This window comes from Hyaena hyaena, unplaced genomic scaffold, assembly GCF_003009895.1.
Source record: "Hyaena hyaena isolate Hyena2069 unplaced genomic scaffold, ASM300989v1 scaffold_952, whole genome shotgun sequence".
Lineage (NCBI taxonomy): Eukaryota > Metazoa > Chordata > Mammalia > Carnivora > Hyaenidae > Hyaena > Hyaena hyaena.
In genome coordinates, this window is record NW_024081587.1 from 160463 (window position 1) to 181514 (window position 21052).

A 21052-nucleotide genomic window follows, 5' to 3' on the forward strand; every position below is an offset into this window, starting at 1 on the left:
TCCCATAAACAAATTTTAAAGTTACAAAACAATTCCAAAAGTGCATTAAGTATTTATGACTAGAAGAACATATTGGTATTTGTTTAAGTATAATTTATTGTCAAATTTGCCAATATACAGTGTATACAGTGTGCTCTTGGTTTTGGTGTTTAGAAGCAAAACATTATTTGTTTAAAAATGAATCTGATTGTATTAATACTACAGGCTATATATGTTTTATCTGTGTACTTTATTATTAAAAATTTTTTCTTAATGTTTATTTTTGAGAGAGAGAGAGCATGAGCAGGGGAGGGGCAGAGAGGAAGAAGACACAGAATCCAAAGCAGGCTTTAGGCTCTGAGCTGTCAGCACAGAGCCCAATGCAGAGGCTCGAACTCACAAACTGCAAGATCGTGACCTGACCTGAAGTCATGTGCTTAACCAACTGAACCACCCAGGTGCCCCTTTATTATTATTTTTTAATGTTTATTTACTTTTGAGAGAGAGAGACAGGGGCATGAGTGGGGGCAGGGGCAGACACACACACACACGCACACACACACAGAATCTGAAGCAGAGCCCAGGCTCTGAGCTGTCACCTCAGAGCCCAACACGAGGCTCGAACCCACAAACCCATGAGCCGTGTGATCATGACCTGAGCCAAAGTCAGATGCTTAACCAACTGAGCCACCCAGGTGCCCCTCCATATACTTCAAAATATACATTCAGTGATTTTCTAGATTTTAAACTCCTAGATTTTGTACCTTATTAGCTTTTCTGACTGTACATTACACCTATATAAGCTGAAATATAGAAAAGAGATGTGTCTTATATAATTCTTTGTGAGAATTATCACATCAAAATTATTATTTTTCTCAAAATCTATTAAAAGTAGCCATCCTTCTACAATTTGCCAAAAACAAATCTTCTATGAAGGGTTTTCACAATTCATTTCTTTGTTTCCATTGATAGTGGTTTCTTTTTTCTGTGTTTAAAAACTTTTTTGGTATTAATTTCTCAAATACTTTGATTTACAGAAAATGAAAGGACAAAATTCAGATCCTCACAGATAGTTCATCACTAAAGACCCTGACATCACAGTGTGCAGCAGAGAGAAACTCTATACGGGATAAGCGGTAGTTATAAGGTTTTAGATCTCTGCAAGGAACTGGGAGCAGAAACCACATGTATTTCCTATTATCTCACACTCCTAAAGGTTGAAAGTTGTCTTTCAGAAACCATTAATTTCCTCTTGGGTCATCAGATTGGCGGCAAATAGTAAGCTTAAATCAATATAGTTTAAAGTTGGCAAAAATGATTCACATTATTTTAACTTCTTTAATGTCACATTTATATATACGTGTGTATGTATATGTAATTAGATCTATATGCCTATATGTATGCGTGTGTGTGTGTGTATATATGTAAAGTTGTTTAAAATTCTATTTAAATTCACAAAATTGCCAATTTTTGTAATCTTTTTATAGTTTAGCTTTTTATTTAGAAAGAAAACAGCCACATGGTAGTTTTTCCTAGGTTCAACTGAATAGCACTTTTCTGTGTTGGAGAAATCAGGTAGCTCTTTATTTTAGACTTAAGTCATACTTCTAAAATTAAAACAAACTAACTGACATCTGTTAGCTTAGACTTTCAGGCAGGAGATATACTTGTTAATAATGTTTCGCCATGATAAATGTCGTGTCTCATAGTATACTTTTTTTTTTTTACAAAAATATTGTTCAAAACAGAGATTTCTAATAACACAATTATTGGGTAACAGGAGATGTTTTCAAATTTGCATATTTATGGTAGGTGATTTTACTTTAAAATCTAGTGGTTCCTTGTACAATTTTATGGTTTCTCCAGTTGCTTACAAATGTGAATACCTACATTATTAAAAATAAATTTCACACAGAGAAAGGCAAATACTATATGACCTCACTTGTATGTGGAATCAAAAAAAAAAACAAACAAACCCCAAACTCATAGAAACAGAGACCAGGTTGGTGGTAGCCAGGAGCAGAGGTGGGTGTAGGAGGTGGGGGAAAAGAGTAAAGGTAGTCAAATGATATAAACTTCAGGTTGTAAGATTAATAAGTTCTGGGGATATTGTGAGAAGCACAGCGATTATAGTTAACAATACTATATTGTATACTTGAACGTTTCTAAGAGGTTAGATCTTTAAAACATTTTCAACACACACACACACACACACACACACACACACACACATATTATAACTACATGAGGTGATGACTGTGTTAGCTAACCTTATTGTGGTAGTTATTTTATGACATATACATCAAATCATCACACATCTTAAACTTACACAGTATTCAATGTCAGTTATACCTCATTGAAGCTGGAGAATAAATGATAAATTTGGAAAAATAAATTTGCCCATTAGAGTTATAGTTTCTTTGTTATATATGAGACTACCTTTAAAAAGGAAAAAAAAATACGCTTAGCCCTTTGACAACTGAGTTTATGGAACAGCTACTGTGTACTGAGGCACAAGGCCTAGTCATAAAAGAAAAAAAGAGTTCATGGTGCCTAAGTGGGTCAGTTGGTTGAGTGTCTAACTTTGGCTCAGGTCATGATCTCATGGCTCTTAAGTTCGAGCCCCACATTGGGCTCTGTGCTGACAGCTCAGAGCCTGGAGCCTGCTTCGGATTCTGTGTCTCCCTCTCTCTATGCCCCTCCCTCACTCAACGTTCTATCTGTCTCTCTGTCTCAAAAATAAATAAACATTAAAAAAATTTTTTTAAAAAGGAAAGAAAAAGTCCTTCCTGTAGGAGACTTACATTCTTATGTTTGGCTGATTGACTACTTAAAAAAATTTCTACTTCCTCTTTAATATCTCTCTCTGCACACCTCCACATACCTTAACCCCAAAATACGTCTGTACATATGCACACACATACATACAATGCAATGTACACATATGTATGTATATAAGATATGTAATATAAATATCTTGTGTCAGGCAACTCATCCATTTTTTTCTATTTTTATGATAAAACCTGCAAATCAGAGAAATATGTTTAACAGTAGCGTAAATTCTAAGAATTTCAGTTCTGCCTTTGAGTATTCCCTATTAGCTGCCCTAAATTTTCCACTTACTGTTATGTCTCTGTCATACGTCCCTTACATTAATTTTTTCACAAACTTTTTCCTTTTCTTTGCTTGAGTGAAACAAAATTAAATGGAGAGACCAATGAGGCACCATTTCTGCCTGAAAGTCCAAAGTAGTCAGAGATCAGTGGCAGGTTAGTTTTACCAGCTCCTGGTCAGCTTTTCATAGTGTAAGTATCTGAGAGAAAAGGTCACCAAACTGAGTGAAGGATTCATATTTTCAGGGGCTTTTGGAGCTTGAAACGACCTGGGCACTTGTTTATCTAACTCGTAGAAAACCAGTAGAACACTGATTACAAATAAGGGACATAGTAATGGATTAAGACACTTCCTTCTTTGTTTAGAAGGATATCAGAGAAAATCTTCAACAAAACTTTCTTTCCTTAAAAAGAGCCAAACTTGGGGCACCTGGGTGACTTGGTTGAGTGTCCAACTTCAGCTCAGGTCACGATCTCGGGGTTTGTGAGTTTGAGCCCCACACCTGGCTTTCTGCTGTCAGCACAGAGCCCACTTCGGATCTTCTGTCCCCATCTCTCCCTTTCCCTCCCCCCACTTGTGCACATGTTCTCTCCCTCTCAAAATTAAACTTAAAGAAAAGTCAGCCTTGTAAACAATTTTTCATCCTAGCCTGTAGTTCTGTGTGGAATAAAAAGTTCTGAAGCAGCAAACAACGATTACTGACCCTCTCTTTGCCACCTTTCCTGCATGTTGACCCTGTTCTACTTTGCTCTTCTGGTGGATTTGATGCATTGGGATGAAAGATGGCTCTGAGCCACATCCGAGTACTGGGCGGTGGGGGGGGGGGGGAGCAGGGAATAAAGATGGGCCTTTTCTCAACCCAGGATGCCTGGCTAACTCCTAAGTGGTGATCCTGTGAGACGAGGCAATGTGGGGGTGGCGTCAACATTTGTTCCACGATGGTAAGAGTTAACAGGTCACCAGCTGAGGAGCACTAGTACATTCTATCCCTGAAACTCAAATTAACACATGAAAACATGAACCATATTCTTCACCCTCATATTCTAACTCTTTGGTTGTAATTCTCTCTTGAACTCCTCCCTAGAACTTTCTCCCCAGCTGGAGTTAGAGTGGATGTCACTATGTTCCTAATTATGGTTTATTTCGGGTTTTTTTCCCTCAATATAAGGCTCTTGGTATAAGATGTCCTAAGGGGTGGCATCCTCTGGTCAGGACACTAGCAGCGGAGAATGCCCGGTATTGATGGACCATTCTTTAACTTCTCTTCGGTCAGATCCTGTCTGTGTTCTGACCGAAGACTTTCTCTCTTGGCCTCTTGAGCATAAAGACTATGCTTAATACACTGTGCACATGAAAACAAAATAGGTAAAGCAATGTAACTAGTTCTGTCATAACCTCCTTGTTTTGGCTATTTTTCAGGGACTGAGATCCAGGAGGTGCCATTAAATTAATATTATTGGTATAGATTTCATTGCTTTTTTAAAACGTTCTTTGAAATTTCTTTGGTGTATGGTTGCGTAAGAGTTATATGTATAAGGGTTTTTTATTTCATGCACATTTAAGTATCAGAATAAGTTCATGAATTAGTTTTGAAAATTTTTCTCTTAAATGGGGCTTATCTGAACATTATTCAAGCTGAGGAACATGAGAAAAGGGCCTTTGTGAATGCAGTTTGCGGCGTAGTGGCTTAGATCTTGGACCCTGGGAAAGCACACACACACACTCTCTCTCTCTGTGATGTCTACCTCCTGTGTCCCCTCAGGCCCACCACTGTTGTTCACTACTGACAGTGGATGGTGACTTGGAGCCTGTCGTTATATACTCTGCACTCAGCAAGGGCTTGCAGTCTATTAGAGCCCAGATGTTACCTTAGGAATCATGTGATTCGTATGAAGTTCAGTTTAGTTTAGGCACAACAATCTATGTAACCCCCCAAATTTGTATTACTGACATTTGCTAAGGTCATCCTTTCTTTTAGGACCAATTTTCCAATTTTTAAGTTCATATAATTTGGTGATGATGATGATCATGATGATAATAAAGGCAAGCACCTATTACCACTCATTTAAGTGAGTACTTCCTATGTGCCACGCATGCCGTGTATGGAATTAGTGGTTCTCACAGCAACCTTGCAAGTAGGCAAAACGAACCTCATTTTATAGGTGAAAACCTGGGCTCAGAGAAATTGTCTTACTTACCTTAAGCCACATAGCTGGCAATGAGAATCTAGGTTTTGTTTTAATCTGAGTCTTTTATACCCCCTAACCCCACCTGTGTGCACCGCACTGGTTATGTTGTCTCTGTTTCAGAACTAAATACGTATTTTAGAAGATGGGAATGTATGCTAGGGACCACTGTTTATGAATTTGACTTCTCCTTAGAGTTCTTTACATAAAGATGATTATTTGAAGATAGATGCCAGCTCCATGACCTTATTTCCTGGTTGATGACTTACCTCATGATTTAAAAAAATCGCCAAAACAGTTCAATGTTGAAGGTAGTGCAGATATGTTTATTAGTGTTTACTGATCCCACAACTTAATTTTATTCAAAGAACTGGTCTTCGACATTTCTCAGATTGGTTACTGGCTCTAAGTGGCTGTAGCCTATTGAGAATTTGCAGATTTATGTCCCCAAAGGATGTTCCCCAGCCACCCTTCCCTCTCCACTGCCTTGTTCTGTGAGCAGGGTAGCTTGGCCGTCCAGGCCACCTACAATATTATGGTTTCAGTGTCGGTCATGCAGAACCAGCCCTGGTCTGATTCTGGGACTGGGGAGCAATAACATTAAAGGTTATGTTAATATCCATGCTCACGGAGGTTTCCTGGTTTCATTTGAAGCTGCCATTTAAAATATATGAACTTCAAACAGTATAGATTAAAAAAGTGTGAAAATAAGGTGTGCATAGAAACACAAGCACATGTATTTTCCAGGTCATGCATTTTTTAAACAATAGATGTGAAAAAATGATTATTTTTCTTTAAGACAGAGATTTATGAGTGATTTCTTGTAACTATTTTTTAGAACTCAAAAGAATAACAAAACCCTGGTATGTTTCCCTTAATTCACTGGAAATAATTATAACATTAATCACCTTCAGAACTAAAGGGGAAATGTATTATTTGTCTACTTACCAGAACATCCATTTGTATACTTACCAGAAATGAATTTATGATTAGTGAAGGACAAAACGCTTTTATTTTTGGGCATTTTGAACTGAAAATGCACCAGGTAGGGGGGTTGGTAACCTTTGGGAGGATGGTAACAGCGGTGGTCAGGTGGTAATTACCCATCGTCCTGAGCCCACATCATGACTATGAGGAGAACCTCATGGTCCTGTCCTCATCATTTTGATCTTTGGATTTTCCAGCCCCCTTTTCTCTGTGGGTTCTGATATAAACCTGATTATTTTCGTGGTACCACCTTCATTCTCTTCCTCTGCTTGAACATGTTGGCCGTGGCATCTGTGCTTCCTTGGTATTACCTGTCCCTTGTGGCTAAGGCAGACACGCCAACTTTGGACATTACTCTCACTGCTGTTGGCCTGGCCCAGGTCCAATATTGGTGGCCAGAATTAGCAATTTACGCTTGCAAAAACTGGTGGTGGTGGTGGGTGGGGTACTACAGAATTTTATAGATTCCCTTTTACACAAAGAAAATTCCCTCGAGAATTGTATTTATAATAGGAGAAAAAGTTGTGATCTATGAAGGACTAACAATAATGGGCAAACTGATCTTCAGCCCTTCCCTAGCGTACAAACACATTGCAGTTATCGCGCTCAGGCCACATAGGACCCTGTGTTACTGAGCGCGTTGCCGGGAAGAGTTTCAGAGTTGTAGGCTGCTTGTTTTCTCCCCCTCACATTTAAAACTCCAAATGCTGTAATTGTGCACTTATGATGTCATTTTGGAGCATACGGCAGGACTACCGAAAACTTAAAGTTACACGTTATCTTGGATAGCTTATTGTTTTTCTGGGTTTTAGAAACACGTGGTGAAGAAATGGCTCAAATGTCTTTCTTTTGAAACACTGAGTCTGCTCTGCTAAATGTAACATTCAACAGAATGGATGACTGTCCTGCTAAATATCCACAAAATGTTTGGTAAGGCCAGAATGGAAGGCTGCCTAATTCAGTGTATAATTTTGTGGGTAAACATAACATGGCAGAAAGCGCATCCTGACATTTGAAAAAAAAAAAAAGTGTTATTTTGCCCGAAAGATGTTTCCTTAAAGTATAGGTTGCAGCTCTTCGGCAGATCCGGGCGGGAGGCATATTTTGCTTGGCTTTCACAGTATTAAAAACAAAAAGTCTGACCACCTAAGTTGGAGACTCTGTTCTCTGCTTGTCCACACCCCCCACCACTTGCTGTTGCCTCAGTTGTTCACATTACTCCCCAGGGTCCTGAGACGTTGGTTTTGTATCTCTTCCTAAAAGAAAGCTATTTGCAGGCAGCGTATGACTGCCATGCCTTGAAGTTGCCATCAGACTGGGGGGAAGAACCTCCTTGCTCCTGCTTCTTGCTTCTCTTTGTCTCGGCCCAGGCTGGGCAGTAGCAGACCCCCAGTGGACTTTGGGAAAAGGAAAATGGAAGCACGAGGGGAGAAGCTGTGCTTCTCCAGCACAGATCCTCCGATGTCTAAGGAGGTGGAGCCATGCTGTAGCCAGGGAAGGAAAAGACCCCTCTTGTTGCTCATCTTGTCTTCCTGTGTGCGTGTTTCTTGCCCCGGAAGTTTTTGACACTTGGGTGGGGTCCGATTAATCTATTCGTATTTATCCAGCATACAGTTTTGATGTCCCCTGAACGTGGGACGCTGCACCGGGCTCATGGAGGGCAGTAGGAGAAGATACCCAGCTTTGTCACCGCTGTGAATTTTAGTTTTATTATTGTGGTTTTAGTTCCCATGTGAGAATTTCAAGTGTCAGCTATATCCTTCATCCAACCATACAATCTCCTTAGAATTTTTATTTCTGTCACTTGGAGACTAGAACTTGTATTTCCTTGACAGTGCATAATAGTTGCTTAACACTTTCTTCTGACTCTTGAGTAGATCATTTTCAGATATGCTTTTTCTTTGAATATCACGGTACTTTCCAGCATTTTTTTTTTCAGTAGGCTCTATGGTTTATTCTTTGTTTTGCTTCCTTTAATCATCTTTTTGCCCAGACTCATTTGCCAGTAGCCAGAGTGTGGGGCTCACTTTGATTCTGCCTTGTTTGTTTGCTGGGGGAATCCCTTTCTTGAATTGCCAGGCCAAAGGGCAGGCCGTGCAGCTCCCAGCCTGGACACCAGGAGAGGAGCTCTGCTTCCAGGTAAGTTCTGCTCCTGCCCTGACAGCTTTTCTCTGCCTGCTTTTCTGCTGCTCTCAACTAGGGACTGTAACCTCAGAGGCCTAAAGACATTAGGCAGGTGAAACAAAATTATTATGGAAACCCTTGGTTTTAGACAGTATGCAATGTATGGTGGCTGTGGACGACATTTAAGTGCAGTATTTCTGAAGTGGTTTGCCTACCCCCCCCCCTTTTTAATGTTTAATTATTTATTTTGAGTGAGAGTGAGAGTTTGGGGCTCAATCCCATGAACAGTGACATCGTGAACCATGAGATCATGACCTGAGCCAAAATCAAGAGTCATACACTTAACCAACTGAGCCCCTGCTTTGCCCTTTACTTTTTTTATTAAAAAAATTTTTTAATGTTTATTTATTTTTGAGAGAGAGAGACTGTAAGAGGAGGAGAGACAGAGAGAGATAGAATTCTGAAGCAGGCATGAGGCGCTGAGCTGTCAGAGTCTGATGCGGGGCTTGGACCACGAGCCTTGAGATCATGACCTGAGCTGAAGTCTAACGCTTAACTGACTGAGCCACCCAGGTGCCCATCTGCTTTGCCCTTTAAACAGTTTATCCATGAGCCAAATATGGTATTGGAGTAACTTGTGTGAGACCATGTTTCTAAAACAGTGTTTCTTAAACTTAAAAAAAATTTTTTTTGATCAAGTACTGCACATGATTTATTTATTTATGTATTTATTTATTTACTTACTTATTTATTTAAAGTTTACATTTATTTTGAGAAAGACAGAGACAGCATGAGTGGGAGAGAGTAAGACAGGGAGGGAGAGAGAGAATCCCAAGCAGGCCCAGCACTCTCAGTGCAGAGCCCGATGTAGGGCTTGAATTCATGAACTGCGAGATTATGACCTGAGCTGAAATCAAGAGTTGGATGCTTAACTGGTGCCACACAGGCATCCCTGCACATGATTATTTTAAAACAGAAGTCCAGTATTTTATATTTTGGGGATTCTTTTCTGAGAGTAAATCTTAGAACTGAGATTGCTTATTCTAGAAGTCTGAACATTAGTAGCTTTTGATAAATAGATTCCCAAAATTTTTCTCAAAAGATTTATGCCAGTTTGCATTGCACAAGCAATGTAAATTTTACTGTAACCAGATGTTACAGTAAGAGAGATGTTACAGTATGAGATTTTACTGTAACCAGAATTCAAATTTAAATTATTTTGCGACTTTTAATGGATGAGGTGCTATTTCATTATTTTTTAAAATTATTAGAGTAGTGGAACATTTTCATTGGTTAGTAATGATATTTTCTCTTATAATAATATTCATAAGAGATATAGTAAAATGAGCAACTTATGATAAAGGAAGTCAACAAGCACAAAATCTTCTTGAATCACCCTTCCAAAAAGTGACTTTATCATTTATTAGCAATAGGTATGTCTCACTTTTGTGGTAAAATGGCCACAGTTATCTTACTCTATTTTATTAGTCTTTTCCGATAAAAAAGTTGCAGAACAGAGAATTGTGCATCAAACAGGAATGGATTGTTAATGTTTTATTGGTTTATAAGGAAAGAAAATTTCAGAGTGTTATCCCTGGGGGGAAAAAAGTTTAAATTTAGATATAATTGATTTTTCAATTTTAAGTTCTATTTCTGGGAAACTATTATACCACATATAACTTCTCACAGTATTTCATTAGCAATGAATTTTGATACTATAATTCTTACCTTGAGATATGTGTACCTCTGTGCCCTTCTCCATCAAATCAATGAGTGTTTTGCAGACAAATATTACTATTTCTGCTAGAAGGATTCTTTTCCTGTCATATAAATAGTTTCTCCCCATCACCTTGGTTTTAATGAAAGTATAATATTTATATACTTTATTTTTCTGTGTGTGACCTTAGTACTATATACTCAAAACTATACGTGTAATTTTCGCAGAACTATCTGTTGAGTTTTACTATACTACTCTTTTGAGTCTTAAAAAAAGACCCAAAAGATTTTCAGCCTTGCCCATGTATTATGAACTACACATGATTTTTGTTTCGTAATGGACTAAAAACCCATTTACTTCAACAGAATTGGACCAGGTTTTAGAAAATAAAAGCATTTATCCATGGTGATGCAGAATTGTAGCAGTGTTTATACTTCTGATCATTCCTTAGAGAAGTATTACCTTGGTAGACAACCAGCTGGCTTCAGGGAAAATTTTACCCTTGACACATGCTTAAAAGCAGCAGTGTAAACCGTAGCTGGCAGACAGTGCTGGTTTGGGTTAGGGTCACTTTCTTATTATTCATGGTATGCTGGGAGCACAGGGGATGATATCAGTTTCTACCCTGTAGAACTCTTATGATGGCCAGACATAGTATTTCCCTGTGTTGTCAACACTTGAGAAAAATTTGCCAAGTGGAGACTTATGAATAAAAAGGACAGAATATTAGTAATTGTGGTTTGTCTTAAGAAGAGAAAAATGCACTTTTTCAGTGTTTTTTTTTTAGAAAAGATCTTAAGAGTTGAAATTTAAAATTCTAAAAAAAATTGTTTTTAACAAATAGAACATGATTTTTAATTCCAGTATTCTTTAATTTCTTTCTTTCTTAAGAATGCTTTGTCCGAGGACATTGTGGCAACCCATATTACAGTCCTTTGGGACCTGGGTTAACTCATCTTTATTTCCCTAGTATTGGCTCATGTGAGCAGCTCAATGAATTGTTTTTGACATGAACCAGTGACCTTTGGAATTGGTACAACATTAAAAATTAATTGGGAAATTAAATGGGAAACATATAAAAGATGATGGTGATTTTTCTGGTAGGTACCAATGTTCCAGACTTTCTTAGTTGACATTGTTTTATTCCCTAACTACTGGCAGAGTAGGGAACAAAGACAGGAAGCTCAGAAGGTTCTCTGTTATATAACTAGACTCCATTGTTTTTTGGGGACAGTGGACTACAGGTGCTGTTCTTATGTATAAGTTATCTTCATGATTCTAATTAGCTGATTTACCTTTGAAGATTTTTCAGGAGAGGAAAGCCATTTCAGATAATCAGTCTGAGAAAGGATCTATGTGGCATTAGTGATCTTAGGAAAAAAATGTCTTTGTGTCTATTTCAGAATAGTGGATAGTAAGGAAACCAGATGAATCATTTTCCAAGAAAGAGGGCATAATGAACAGTTGAGTTTGATTATATATTTTTATATTTGGAATATTATATTATGAAGATATTTTATTTCCAGTCCCCAAAGGGACCGATTTAGAAATTTGATGCATTAAACATTTTTAAAACTATTTGCATCAACAACAAAAATCAAACAGCCTGATTAAAAGCTTAAAAAGGAAAAGATTAAAGAATTAGTAGTGATGAAACATCACTAATCATCAGGGAAATAGAAATCAAAACCACAATGAGATACCATCATATACCTATTAGGATGACTGCTATAAAGCAAACAAATAAACCACCAAACAAAATAACAAACGTGAGAACATACAGACATTGGAACCCCTATGCATTGGTGGTGGGAATGTAAAATAGTGTATATGCCTTGGAAACTGGTATGGCTGTTCCTCAAAAAGATAAACATAGTATTACCATGTGATCAGCAATTCCACTTCTGGGTATATACCTAAAAGAAGTGAAGGCAGTGACTTGAACGGATATTTCTACACCCGTGTTCATAGTGGCATTTTCACAATGGCCAAAGTAGGGAAGTAATTCACATGTCTGAGAGATATAGAAAATGTGGTCCCTACATACGGTGGAATATTATTCAGCCTCAAGGCGGGAAATTCTGACACATGCTACAACATAGATGAAACCTGAAGACTTTATACCAAGGGAAAGAAGCCAATCACAAAAGGACAAATATTGTATGATTCCACTTTTATGAGGTTCCTACAATAGTCAAATTTATAGAGTCAGAAAGTAGATGCTGGTTACCAGGGCTTGGAAGAAGGGAGGAATGAGGAGTTGTTGTTTAAAGGGCACAGAGTTTCAGTTGGGGAAGATGAAAAAGTTCCAAAGATGGATGGTGCTGATAATTGTGCAGCAGTATGAATGTGTTTAATGCCATAAAAGTGTTCAGTTAAGAATGGTTAAAATGAGGGCGCCTGGGGGGCTCAGTCGGTTAAGCATCTGACTTCGGCTCAGGTCATGATCTCACAGTTTATAGGTTCAAGACCCGCAATGGGCTCTGTGCTGACAGCTCAGAGTCTGGAGCCTGCTTTGGATTCTCTCTGTGTGTGGCTCTCTCTGTCCTTCCACCACTCATACTCTGTCTCTCTGTCTCTCAAAAATAAATAAACCTTAAAAAATGTAAAAAAAAAAAAAGGAATGGTTAAAATGATGGAACAAACAAAACTATCTGTATGGAATTTTCAGTCAGCCTGTTATCATAAATAACCTAGATGCTAAACATGAGTTATCTGTGAATTATCAACTTGAGTGGAGGTAAACTACTTGAATTAATAATAAATGTATTAGAATATTACCACCAGTGGTCTTCCCTGTTGGATCAGGTTCTAGATTTGCCAAGCAGTATGTAGGGGCTATTGTATTCCCACTTCTTCATTTATTACAGCAAAATTTTAGTTGTGGTATTTCTGAATGCTTCTGTTCGTATAAACTCAAAAGAAAAAGTCTCCTAGAGCTCAACATGATTTTCAGGCTAGAAGATACAGAAGATAACAACACCCTGACTGCGTTTCTAAAAGTACAGCTCAGCTTTGCAGTAGTTCTTGTTAACAGTCTTCTAAAATGCTACAACACGGAAGTCAGTAATATTCATATCTAGATGACATGTTTTAACTTCTTTTCCTGAAAAGAAATGTGTAGGAATTTCAGGGGAGATGGGTTTTGAGTTTATAGAAGCATTCTACATCCTGCTGGAAAGCGATAGGGCCGTGATAAAAAGAACACAGGAGAAAAGCTTGAGAAGTGGCTACTTTGGTCTTTGAAAAATTGTTTAGGCACAAAAACATGTTGATACTTATGGACGGTTGTGTTTTGCATGATGCTTAAACTAACGGAGGAATTGAAAAAAAAATCTTTACAGTACATTTATTTACATATTTACCTCATGGCTTAACTGCATATTTAATAAGAGTCCACCTATCCAGCACAATACCTTTATCATCATTATGACATGACCTTTTATCAATAGAAAAAGGAATTTTATTTCAGTACCAGGGAAAGGAAATGTTCTGTTCGTGTTTTTGTTACAAGCATGCATTTAAAAGAACTTCTCTTTTAATGCATTTTATAGCTCTATTCAGTCTCTCCTAAAAGCTTAAAGGCATCAGAGTATTGGAGGCTTAATGATTCATTTAAATCACTGTGTCTGTATGCTACTTTTTTTTTCAAGTCAACATTAAAACGTTTGTTGAGTCCTCATCCACAACCATATATTAGGTATCGTAGTTAGGTACATAATACTTGATACTTTCTGAATTTTGTGCTTTTGAATGAATTAGAGTCTGCTGGGAGAGAGAGTACAGATACCCCCACCTAGTTCTTCAAGAAAAAGAGTACCCCCTAAAGCAAAGAAATAAAAAGATGCTTAAGAATGTTTTCAAACTGTTTGTTTTAGTAACATATACATTTGTCTCCAAAGAATAACATGAACATAATTTGCTCAGTTTAATGCATATTTGTCATATGCTATGTTCTGCAGTAGACATAAACAGTTCCTGTCTTCAAATTTGTGATTTTGAGTGCAGTTGGAAGGGCTGACGAGACAGAGGTACACAGGGTTGTCCTACAAGGTAAATTACTAGTGTTCCTAAGGGAGAGATAGCAGTGGTGTTGCCTTGACACTAGTACTTGACACTTGCCCTTGCATCCCGGTTTTATGTTTCATAGAATATCCTTCCATTGTCAGCTACTTCAAGTTCTATTAGGAAATGGTCGCTAGGATGTACATAATATGATATGAAAAAGGGGACCAGGGAGGAGGTACTGTGAGAGATGGGTCTTGAGAGAGGGATAGAATGCCTGCCAATATGGGGAAGGAAGTCAGAGGCTGGAAAGCATGGGTCAGATTCACAGAATAGTGACGGTCTTACATGACCTGAGCCTAGAGGGACTCTAAGGAAACAAGCCGGAATGGTAAGTTTGGTTGATAGAAACATGTTTATCTGACAAGGTTTGAAATAACTTCAGAAAGATGTCCACTTTTAATTTTTGTGAAAGTAGTTTGTCCACTCTTCAATATTTGAGCTCTGATTGTACAAGTAATTCAGGCAAGAATGAAACCGTGAGGATGTCTGAAATTTTCCCAGACATGTCATGCCTTTGTTAGTATTATTTGTTCATCTTTTTCTTGTTGATTTTACTCAGTTCTCTGTGCTCTGTTTGCTCCCTTACCTACTTTTTTCCACATGGGTCTGATAAAGCCCCGAAGATTTAGTTTTCCTCCATTTACTCCACTTTCCTACAAGAGCAAAATATTTGTAACCCCACCACTAATATCCTTGCCAAAATGGACTTTTCCGAACTTTCTCTGGAGTTCATGACTGTTCTTTCTCTTTCAGCGTTGATATTTCTCCAGTGGAATATCAGTCCATGGTCTGTGTGTAAAGATCATGCTGATTAATAATTGTTATTGGGCATATTATAATACATTTGCTGGCCTGTGATTAATTGTGAGGTTTTTCTGGCTAACATTTCAAATGCATTTGGCTACTAGACAAGAAAACATTTCAAAAAAAACATAATTCATTTGCAGTGATATTTGAAGCTAATTTAAATCATGTCCTTAATGATTCCAGATTGTTTAAGTATTGATGAATATATTCTTGATTAATGAAACACAAGTGTGTGTGATTTTACTGTTACCTCTGCTTATATGTATTTATAAACATTTGATTTCAAAAGGAAATGGTAAGGGCCAGCTATGGTGTTTCTTTGCTTTTCATTAGCTTTGTATTCAGATTTGTTTTAAAAATGGGTAAAAGGGCTATAAATTACCTACCCAAAGTATTACTTTCTTACTTTATCTTATCAGCAATCAGAATAGGCTGCTGAACTTTGTGCTGGGTAGGTTGAAATGCTCTGTAGGAGAAAGTCTTGCTGTGGAGTTTGAGAAAGAAATAATATATGTATTTTGCTTTTTGAGTATCAGTGTTACACGTTCAGGCATATGCAAGCTTAATGGTTCACTTGTCTGTATCATTTTCTCCTGGAATGACAGCTTAACAGTTTTCCTGGTTGGATTGTGTTAAAATCTTTAAAGGCTACATTCACTAAAACATATGTCCAATGTTTGGGCAGCCAAAATCTGTGTAGTCATTTTAACAGAGTATAACTTAGCAATCCTACTATTACTCCAGATCTCTTATTGTCATTTCTACATTAAAATATCCTCAGTTTGGAGTCTACTATTTCATAGTTAAATTGTGGGATGTGCTGAAGTACACTTTTGCCCTGTCTTAAAAATAGAGCGGGCTAAGAAAGCAATAGCTTCAGTAAATCACAGGAGGACATACTTAATATAATGAGATTATTTTATAATAGCTTTGTAACTAATGAACTTTTCTCAAGTGTCTGCCGTATTCTGAGCACTGGAGTAGGTATCCCTCATAGAGAACTTGAAGTGATAGCCATTTGTAGTGACGTCTGGGTAGAAGGTGGACCACAAGAACACAGCACGGAGCCGTGAGACCAGGAACAAGGCATTGCCATCAGAACAGAGGTGTCTTGATCTGTCTGTTGTAGGCAAAGTTGCTGTGTGTTCAGTATTGAAATTTTGATAACTCCTCTTGTGATGGGCTGTGCTGGGGCCCTGGGGGAGGGATGGCTGACTGAAATAGTGAGAAAGTGACACTCCATGAGAGAAATCCAGGACTGACCAGTAGTAACAGACTTAGCAGCCACAGGCTGTTTTACTCCTAGCCTTTCAGAATTGCTTTTAAAGTTTTCTTGACAAATCTTCTGGAGCCCTCCTAGGGAACAAAGCCCTTTTGTTGAGTGGTAGCAGCGGATACAGAGAACCATTATTCACAGTCCTAGTCTTTAACTGGCTCCGCTTTCCCTAGTGCCATTTGTTGCCTCTAACTCACTGGTGCTCCGTGTGCCTGAGGCCAGAATCCTGGAGCAGGTCTTAGTGGCAGAAAGCTGAAGAAGCAGATACTGGAAAATCCAGCCTTACGTGATCTTTCCTGGCTCTGATAGGTTCAGCTTTTCATATTGAAAAGTTGTTTAAATGCTCTTAAAATTTTTTTTCAAGTGGTGAAATAGGTTTATCTCAGAAGAACACTTGAAACTTTAAAAATTTCTTCTAAGGAAAATGAATTTTAAAGGATTATTACTATTTATATGTATAGTTATTTTAAAAAGGTTAACAGCTATCCCCATTGAAAGGCACCATATTAGTTTTTACTAAATACAACAAAATGCTAAATTTGGCTAGCAGTATGACTTGGTAGTTTTGAATCATTCTGCTTAAATGTATGAAAATTAAATGCCTATTAAAGTTGACAAGAATATGTAATTTAACCAGAATACCTAATTAAATCACGAAGAATAGAGTAACACTGTCTTCAATTTTCTAGATTTGTGATGATCTCATCATAGTATTAGCAAAGTGTTAATAATTTCCAAAAGTATACAAAAAAACCCAATCATCAGAAATTCTAGTCAATTAAAACTGTGCAAGGTAAAAAAAGAACATACCAAGTTGAATTCAATTATATCTTACAAAGTTATTGAACTGTACTTATAGACTAATCCTTACTGATATATGCTAATTCTTTGATGATACGACTTTGAAAATATCAATGTGACTTCTAAATTTTGGCAGTTTTGAAAATTTTGATTCTGACTTTATTTTACGAATTTTAATATTTTTCAGATGTCAGGATTGACTTTAGGAAGCAAAAATGAAACTTAGATGCTTTCCAAATTAAATTAAGTAATCAATCTAAAATGCTCAGCTCACAGCCTAGCACATAGCAACTTGCGGAACAACCAGTTGTTTATGATTATCATTATTTCTATCTCTTCTTGCCACACTGTCTCCCTCTGGTTTGTATACCATAATAATTTCCATAAACTAACAGTGTCATTGGGTCTACCCTTTAGCTCTTGGTATTTTAGAAATTTCTAGAATTTCTTCCAAAACTGCCAGCATAACCTGATCTAACACTCATGTACATAATACACATACAGAGGTGTTGAAGAACTCTGTCCCCTCCTATACTAAAAGCACTAATAGCTGATTTACTATGTTGTCTAGGATCCAGCAGTTTAAGGGGTCAGGAGGTGAGCTGGATATGATCCTGACATGGAGCATATTACACAGGGACTGACAAGGGAAGGCTGAAGCCCTGTGTTTTTAGTGTGCCTATTTGCTGCTGGAGTTTGGGACCTTAGGGTTTCCTTGAATGGGAAGCCACTCCTAAAATGCTATAAAAACAAAACAAAACAAAACAAAACATACTGTTAGGGTTTTTTTTTGAGGAGATTTTGACTACAACATAATATGTACTTGTTGCCTTAACCATTATTCAAGTGTTTTATCTTTATTTATGACTAATTGAGAATACTTTCAATATATAAAAATACTTTTCTACATAAATTAAAAGGTAAAAGCCTTTTCCCCAACAATTCTTTCACTGTCACTTAGGAGGAGCAAGTTTTGGTAGTTTGGAATGAATCCCTCCAGACTGTTTACCTGCGTTGACTTAGTACATACAACTAGCTTTATTGGGGTCTCCACTGCTGTGGTAGTTGAGTTTTTTGTTTGTTTGTTTGTTTTTTGTCTTTTGTAAAAATGAGATTATATTGCTCTGCAGTTTGCTGATTTTACCAATTAATTTACCCTAGGCCTCTTTCCATGGCCTCAGTCTTTTTCATGGCTGTATAATACACATCCGAATTGCTATAGCTTGGTTTATCTAGCCTTTGTCCTGCTGAAGGACACTCAGGAGGTCTCTGAATTTGGAGATTTTTGTTCTGGCTACATCTGTGCTTAGTTTCCCTACTACATTACGCAGGCTTTAGGAAGCCAGGCTGTCTGCCCTGGTTGCTTATTGGCCTCCAGGAACCATTCTGAAGGCTGTCATTAGATCTTGCATAGGTCCCAGCTCAAATAAAAAACTCCAATTCTGTTGTGTGGAGGTCTAAGGTAACAGTAGCATTTTTATAAAAGTGTCTCATTTCTACCTCCTGGAGATTTAAGATGCATCCTCTAGCTGCGATGGATTTTAGCGAGGTCATCCCTGGACACTCATCCATTGGCAGATAGTTTCAGAGTGATAAGAAAGGTTTAGTTGTCAAATCTGTTTTTTCTCATTGGTAGTGCTCTAAACCTGGTCTAAACCAGGACTTCTTTTAAAGGGTACTTTGAGAACACATTTTTTTTTCATGATTGTGGACTGTTTTTGTCTCTGTATATTCCTAACCAGGTGCATTGAAATTTGTGACTTTTGTAAATGGCATAATTAATCACAGTCATAAAATCCAAGTACCAGCATACCAAGGTTACCATTTCATTGGGGGTGGGGATGTATTCATTAAGGTGTCCATAAAATTTTATGTTCTTAAGTCACTATTTACTCAGTAGATACAATAACTTATTTTTATCATGGCTACTGGCCATATCTTGGGGTTTAACATCTGCTGACTGAAATGGCTGCATACTTTTAAGATTTTAAACTCTAATTGCTTAGAATGAGGGAAATCTTTTAGTTTATATACATATTTTTGCTTGGAAGATCTTATTTCATATTCATAAATGTTAATGTAGAATTTAAGAAAGACGATATCAAATTATTAGACATGTGGAGGAGAAATTGCCCCTTTTCATTGGTAACATGTTAATTATTCAGCATATCTTAAGCAGTAACTTGCTGTTGATATTAATATTTTTTACCTTCCAACACAGCTGGCATCCTGCTATGATATCATAGCTATTCTTTTTGATTTATTATTGTACAGAGTATATCACGCTGTGTGAACAACCACAGTGAGCCAGTAATGAGAATATATCTTTATTGTTTGTGACATTTCCTATGTTAAAATAGAGTTGTGGTCGTTAACCACACAGGAACAAAGATGGTTATAACCCTTCTACTTCAGGGATTTCTTCCTGTTCAGTTTCCTTAAATATCTAGGAGCTTGAGTTTTTTCTGCATTGCAGCTTTTACGTACTATTTTTGTGTTTTCCCTCTCCACAAAATAATATTTCTGAAGGCTGCTTATTTATATGCAAATATACCCAAAAATAAGCCCAAAAAATCACTTTCATTCTTAAAGCAGTATGAAGAAAAATATGATTATGAGATGACAATGTAAAATAATTATTTGTAACACAGAAGTATTTTATAATGGAATGCATTTTTAGTGACAAGATTACAAATCACATTTTTCTTTGGTAGTAGGATTAAAAACTATATTGAAAAATTTTGTGACTGTGCAAATACCAAATGACTGTCCAGTGAGAGAGAGTTTTAACTTCTTTGGCATAAAATTGTATTACTGATTTTTAGTTATTTATTGGATTGAAATGTATTGTTTCTATACCGTAATCAAAACTGCCATCGTATACTTGAAAATACGTATTCTCTTCAACATCAGATTTAGATTTCCCTTTTCTTTTCCAGTCTGTGATCAAAACAGGGCGACTGCTAATCAGTCACGAGGCTCCCTTGACAGGCGGCTTTGCATCGGAGATCAGCTCTACGGTTCAGGTAGAGTCACTTCTTGGCACTGATTTTAACATTTGTGCAATGGTACTTGCCAATTCTGAGAAAAAAAGTTACTTATCATGATATATGCACTTTTTAGAAATGCACGTTTTCCATTTGACTCCACTGTCCTTTAGTTAGTTAATGGTATAATTACATCTTCTAGAAAAGAAATCTTGAAGTAATAAAAGCTGAAATTTTTTATAGGAAGAAGAAAGTTTGCAGTGAGTTTACAAAACAAATATAAGTTATGTCTGCTAGGATAACAGGAGATGAAAACTTTTAAATCAGAATGTGATATTTCTCTTTTGATAAAACTTAAGCTTTTTATGCAGTCTGTTGATCTTAGATTTTCACAGCCTTCGCCTTACAAAAAAAGGAGTCTGTCAAAAGGCAGTAATATAAATTCAGTAAACAATGTCAAAAATCAATAATTAATTTAATTAATTTAACTAATAATCATGCTATTAGCCACACTTTAGAAATGGTTTCAAGCCTTCTTTTAAAAAAAAAAAATGTTCAGTTAAACGAAGCACATTTTCCCATATACTGCTTTGTGGAGGATTTTTCTTTAAAACATTTGTCTGCATTTATCTCACAGATAGGAATAAGATGATTTAAATGAGTTTCATTTTTGTGACTTTTTTAAATTAAAAATTAAATAACTATTTTAAGTATAAAGTATATGCTTTTTAAATTCAGAATATCTTTGCAGTTTGCAAACATTTTACTTCTCTTTACTGTTGTTAAAATGATTCTGTTATTAAGATACATGTAAGTTGAGAATTCCTTTAAGTGTATATGGTTTAAAATTTTGATATAAAATTATGATATATGAGTAACGATAAGTTATTAGAAGTTAAGCTCTTAACCAGTAAAACATGATTTCTACAAATAAATTCTCTTTAAATGCAAATTGACAACATTGTAAAGTCTTTAAAATTAGATGAAGAAAATTTAAACATAAATG

At 36.8% G+C, this 21052-nt stretch overlaps 1 protein-coding gene across 3 annotated transcripts in view; it reads left to right on the forward strand.

The window, feature by feature from the left end:
* Nucleotides 1-21052, forward strand: part of BCKDHB (branched chain keto acid dehydrogenase E1 subunit beta) — a 213642-nt gene that overhangs the window by 130127 nt on the left and 62463 nt on the right. For 2 of the 3 annotated variants that reach the window (XM_039221167.1, XM_039221169.1), the window contains exon 9: nt 19999-20085. In XM_039221167.1, coding sequence (XP_039077098.1) covers nt 19999-20085 — 87 coding nt within the window. Of the gene's footprint in view, nt 1-19998; nt 20086-20289; nt 20355-21052 lie in introns of those variants that run through there. The other variant, XM_039221168.1, reaches the window with a different exon arrangement.